Source organism: Uloborus diversus, chromosome 2, assembly GCF_026930045.1.
Source record: "Uloborus diversus isolate 005 chromosome 2, Udiv.v.3.1, whole genome shotgun sequence".
Classification (NCBI taxonomy): domain Eukaryota; kingdom Metazoa; phylum Arthropoda; class Arachnida; order Araneae; family Uloboridae; genus Uloborus; species Uloborus diversus.
The window spans coordinates 61,519,844-61,525,843 of record NC_072732.1 but is presented as its reverse complement, the minus strand read 5'-3'; the positions used below and the strand labels follow the sequence as shown (position 1 = coordinate 61,525,843).

General features: G+C 34.9%; 1 protein-coding gene across 1 annotated transcript in view; it reads right to left on the bottom strand.

Annotated features, from left to right (window-relative positions):
- Positions 1 to 295: 295 nt before the first annotated feature.
- LOC129235185 (diacylglycerol kinase eta-like) overlaps positions 296 to 6,000 on the bottom strand; it is a 303,413-nt gene continuing 297,708 nt past the window's right edge. Inside the window, exons 28-29 of the mRNA XM_054868880.1 lie at positions 5,163 to 5,492; positions 296 to 407 (exon numbers count right to left, since the gene is read on the bottom strand). Coding sequence (XP_054724855.1) covers positions 309 to 407; positions 5,163 to 5,492 — 429 coding nt within the window. The 3' untranslated portion in view covers positions 296 to 308. The remainder of the gene's footprint in view (positions 408 to 5,162; positions 5,493 to 6,000) is intronic.

Genomic DNA, 6,000 nt, shown 5'->3' with positions numbered 1-6,000 from the left:
ACATGAAGCAAATGTGGAAAACAATTCTCATTTGCATCAATAAATTATTTTGATTTAGTATTAAAATCACCTCCGTAAATTTTTTTAAAAAAGTTGCCTTTATAGGTGAAACATGTCATGGTAACAAAGAGCTCTGAAAAAAGCAGCAGTGAGCACAAAAAATATTACGCAACAATACTTCTCTTTGTAGAATGAGAGAATATGGAATGTACAACTTCTTGTCACTTCCCCGATGATATACATACATACATACATATACACACACACATATATATATATATATATATCATAAAATTGGTAAAGGCAGATCATAATAATGCAAGTTTCCTTCCAATGGAGTGAGATGTAATGTCCTTGATAGCTTGAAGCAACCGCTTGATGTGACCAACTTTAGTTACACCTAATTCCTGGATAGATATAAGTGCATTACAGTATTTAAAAAGAATAACAATAATAGATAATAAAATAATATTCTATATAAAGGGCAAAGTAAGCAAAAGTAAAAAAAAAAGTACAGTATTTTTCTGGACTGATGCAAGTTATAGAGTCTGATGAAAATTCTCTTGAATTTTGAGTTCTTTCGAGTGTTTTTGAAAAAAGTTCTTTAATCATAATATACATGACGAAAATTTTTTAAAAGGTTCAAATAAAACTTAATATTTATCAATTTAACTCATTTATAGGTTTAAGATTCAACTTTTCTTTTTTCAGGGTGGCAAAATATGACCTACGGTGAAAAAGCAATGATATACTTTCTTAGTTTTAAAATTATACAAAAGTGACGACCAGCAACAGGCTTTGGGCCAGCTAGGCTGGTCCTAGTCAAATTACAATCCCCAATGAAGATCAATGGCCCTCTTAAAACTATCTACTCCCTCGCTCATTACCATCTCCTCCGGTAAGCTGTTCCAAGGTTCCACTACCCTGCTAAAATAATAATATTTCCTAAAATCCATGTTAGCCTGAGATTTAAACAGCTTAAAACTATGACCTCTGCTCCTGTTGTCCTGTTTTCAATGCTAAACTTTAGCCTGTAACACCTTTCATTTTAATAAATTTAAACAACTGAATCAAGTCCCCTCGTTCTCTTCTTTGCTCAAGATTGTACATTTTTAGCATTCTAAGCCTGGAATCGTAGTCTAAATGAGAAAGTCCATTTATTAGTTTTGTAGCCCAGCTTTGAATTCTTTTCAATTTCTTAAGATAAGACCAAAACTGAGCAGTGTACTACAAATGAGGTCTTACCAAACTTCTATATAAGGACAGAAGAATTTCTTTAGATTTGTTTGAACCCAAGCATCTTATTGGCTTTGTTACTAGCTATGCTGCACTGTTGACTAAACTTTAAATATTGACTTATTAAGACGTCCGGACCAGTAACTTTTCTGCCTGAGTAATGACTGAACCTTACAAATAATAACTTGTACACGTATTTCCATGCAATAAATGTAGCACTTGACATTTCCCAACATTAACAGCCATACCCCATTTATCAGCCCACTCCGTAATATGATCTAGATTCTCTTGCAGGTGATTTGCTTGTTCTTCATTTTCTACAATCCCCACAACTTTGACATCATCAACAAAACGATTCATGTTTCCAGAAATATTTTTATGAATATCGTTCATAAAAACAATGAACAAAACAGGCCCTAACACTGATCCCTGAGGAACCCTGCTTAAAATCTCACTCCATTTAGAATAATTTCCCCTTACAACTAGCCTTTGTTTCCTTCCAGTCAGCCAGTTTTTTACTTAAATGAAAATTATCCCTCCTATTCCTACATCAGCTAATTTGCTAAGTAGAGCAACATGCAGTACCTTATCGAAAGCTTTTTGAAAATCAATGTGAACAACATCTACAGGCTTCTTATTGTCTAAAGCCATGGTAACTTTGTCATAGAAATGTAATAAATAGATTATTAGTCTCTAAAAAATTTACTATCCTTATTTTAATCAATGTTTCAAAAATTTTGCAAACCACCAAAGTTAGACTCACAGGTCTATAACTTCTCACACTCCTTTTAGACCCTTTCTTAAAAAGCGGTGTAATGTTAGCCAGCTTCCAATCCTCTGGCTCTGTCCCTGAGTTATAAGAAGAATTGAAAATATTTACAATTACATCTGCTAATTCCTCTGCACATTCAACTAAAATTTTTGGATAAATATTATCCGGTCCCAGAACTTTAGTTTCTTTAATTTTTTTCAAATGAAGTAAAACGTCATCCCGGGGAAATACAAAGTCCTCAAGCTGTACTATAGCTTGTGTCTTGCTGGTGTCAACTGTTGAGATACAGTTGTCGTTAAAAACACTCGAAAAAAGTTATTAAGAACATTAGCAATATCACTATCGTCCTGAATTAAAATTCCGTGCTCATCAACCAGTGGTCCAATATGACTATTCAAACTTTCCCCAAATTAGCGCATGCAAAAAATCTCTTAGGATTCCTGTCTATGTATCTGTCAGTCTTTATCCCCAACTCTCTTTTCAGAAATTTGTACCAAATACTTAAATTTACGCCTTGCCTTACAATATTGGCGCCTATCTGCAGAGTGACCAATTTTTTTAAACCTATGAAAAGCGGCTTGCTTGTAATTTAGAGCGTCTTTGGTCGCTCGGCCAAATTTTAGTGTTGACAGTCTTTCTCCTAAAAGGAACATGATCCCCAACCATTTTCGTTAGATTTTCCTTAAACTCTGCCCACTGAAGAGTCACATCGCCATTGTCCAATCCGGAAGAAAAAACTGCTTTCAAGCTCTGCCTAAGTGCCACAAAAACAGTATTTCTGAAATTGGACACAAACCTAAAATTCTCTACTTTGTGCTTATCAAATTTAATCCCAAACCTAATACTGTTGTGGTCACTATCTCCAATGTGTTCCCCTACACATAACCCTTGAACAGAACCTTCCATGTCACAGAAAACTAGATCCAAAATCACTTCCTGTTGAGTGCCCTGAGTTACAATTTGATCTAAGAAAGTCACCAATTACTTTCAAAAATTCCTCTTCTCTACTATTACTGTGATAACAAGTATTTGAATCAATTCCTGGAAAATTAAAATCTCCCATTATGATGACTGACCCCTTGCTTGAAATGTCACTAATAATGCTAAACATCTGTTCATCTTGACCCTGGCTTAAGTTGGGTGGCCTATAAATGTTCCCTAAACGTAATTTTTTGCCTTTATTGCTCATCAACTCCAGCCAAATCATATCAATCTCATTAGGTTTATCATTAATTCCCAATTCATTGCAAGTTAAATTGTCACTGACTTAAAATAAAACCCCACCACCTCTTTTACCTACTCTATCTTGTCTAAACAAATTATACCCAGCAATAGATAATAAATCAGCATCATTTTCAATAGCCCATGTCTCCGTAACTCCAATAATATCCAACCGCTCGTCTATTATTATGCTTTTCAATTCTTCCATCTTGTTCCTAATACTAAGAGCATTGGTATAAAAAAACCTTAAGTAAGCCCATCTTACTTTCACTTAATGCTGTGCGATTATTTGAATCCCAACCGTTAAAATCTTTTCGCTTATTAGCCACCTAATTTCCGTTTCTACTAAAATCCCAATAGTTAGCACCCTTTTGAATTCTGCTCCTTAAACCATGCCCCCATTCTATCTTAGTTTTTTGATTCTGAAGCCTCTAAAACCAAATCACTAACCATTTTGACCAATGTAAAACTCAGATGCAGGCCATCCCTTGCAATCCAATCGCGTTTATATTTACTCCACACATCAATTAACCTGATACTATGCTTTACGCAAATTTCCTGGAGTACTAGGTTCATACACCAAGCCCCTTGGTTTAACCAACTCCTATGCACTCCATATCTAGGAAGCAAACCAACCACTTGGACATTTGTCGAACTGTTGGACGCATTGTGCAACATGGAATCCCATTCTTTTGTAAACTCAACATTGTTACTATGGCCTACATCGTTAGTTCCCACCCACAAAGTAACGACATCCTCTTTATTAAATACCCCCTTCTTTTCAGCAACCATATTTACATCTCTCACCCCAGTCCCTGACAAACAACATCTAGCCACCTTACGTCTAACTCTGCCTATTGAGTTTCCCAAAATTATTGTAGATTTTAACCACTTATAGAAAACAAATATTCTTACAAATTTTATTGTTTCTTACATAAAACAAATTTACCAAGCCACAAGAGGTTGATCAATTCTTTTCTGATGTTTTAAGGGGTTGGCGAGGCAAAAAATATTGAGAACTACTGCTCTATGGGTATCAAGGAAGCAATTAACCCAATAACAAGGTAGAATGAAACTACACAAAACATTTTGCTAATGGAATATTTATTTTTCTTCCAGCCAAAAATTAAATAACCTCCATTAAATATGATGCTGTGAAGAGACTCTTTCCTGCACTTAAATTTGAATTTTATCCTTGTACAGTACATACACTTTAATCTGATTAACATACTTTATTTAGAGGTGAGAAATTTTAGTTAAATACACAATCAATAACTAAATTTTACATAACTAATAAGGTAACATCTCTTTACAACAAATATCAATAGAATGAAATTTGATTCAATGAAATAAATATCCAGTCCTGTTTAAATTGCCATTACATTGCTTGTGAATTCTATTCTACATTCAACAAAATGCCCGTCACAACAACAAAGTTTGCGGTAGCTTGAAGTTTATTGCAATAGGACTTAACTACATCCTTCAATGCACTAAAAATAACAAATGCAAGCTGTTTTCTGAATACAGATTAAATACTCAACACTCACTTTATTAAAATAAATTTATAAGGTACACACTGACCATTGTGATTGATGGAGGCACAACTAACAAAAAATACTAGTTGCTCAATAGTTTCTCAAGTGTTGAAAGAAACATCTTCATTATATTTTACTAACATTTTAACATAACTCATTCTCGATTAGAAACAGTGCCAGATCTAGGGGGAGCAAGATGGAGCCCTTGTACTGACAGCAACTTTTGAATGGCAGCAAAGTTTACCTATTTCTCTCTGTGTGTGTGTGTGTTTTTTTTTGAAACTCAATATAAACTTGAAGGAAGATGGTAAGGATGGCAGTTTCAAGAGTTGTAACAGCTTGAAAAGATCAAAGATCTGGTGCTGATTATAAACACATTTTAAAAGATATATATTTACCTTAAGATCTCTCCTTTCCAAATGTAACAATTCTGGACCCTGTATATCATGGCGGATAAAGCAGTCCTTGTATTCCCCCATTTGAACAGATTCCAGCCACAGTGCAACTTCTGATGTACCCCAAGTCAGTACAGATGAAACAAGAGGATCCCCACAGAGGCTACCAGTAGCCTCGGGAGTTCCGCAGCCTGATCCTTCACAGGGAGTGCTGCTATTGTTACATCCTGCACTGCCTTGACAGGATGGATCTGATGGCTTGCCCTTGGCCTGCTTGCTTCGGAATTTAAGCTTGAACAGCCCCTTGTATCTTTTCTGCTCTTGAGTGCCAGGCTAAGTGAGACGGTGATCGCATTGGGTTACAGCATGCAACATTTTTGTGTCCAGTAGAATTGACAAGAAGAGAAGAATATGTGTGCAAGCAAAGACTGAGGGGGTTCAAACGTCACCAGAGATAAAGTTTGACTTAGTTTAAAGTGAAAAGTTCTCGTGACCAGTTGAAAAGACTGCATGCAGATGCAGATGGATGATGTGCTCCATGCTAAGGCTATAGCTAGCCAAGAAAAATAAAAACCACACTAGGCACCCGAAGACTAATTCATGCTATACTTCAGTACAAAAAATTAAACACAATCAAGTAGTACAAAAACTATCAGGAAAGTGCATGATTAAAAAATCCATATTCAAAAAATAAAACTATGCCTGATCAAGCATAAAATCTATAATTAATTCAAAAATATTAAAATGCACACAATTTCAGACATTAAATTAGAATAAAATTCTAATTATAAAATAATAAGTGATAACAAAATAATAAATTCAAAACGAAAATTTGATATTT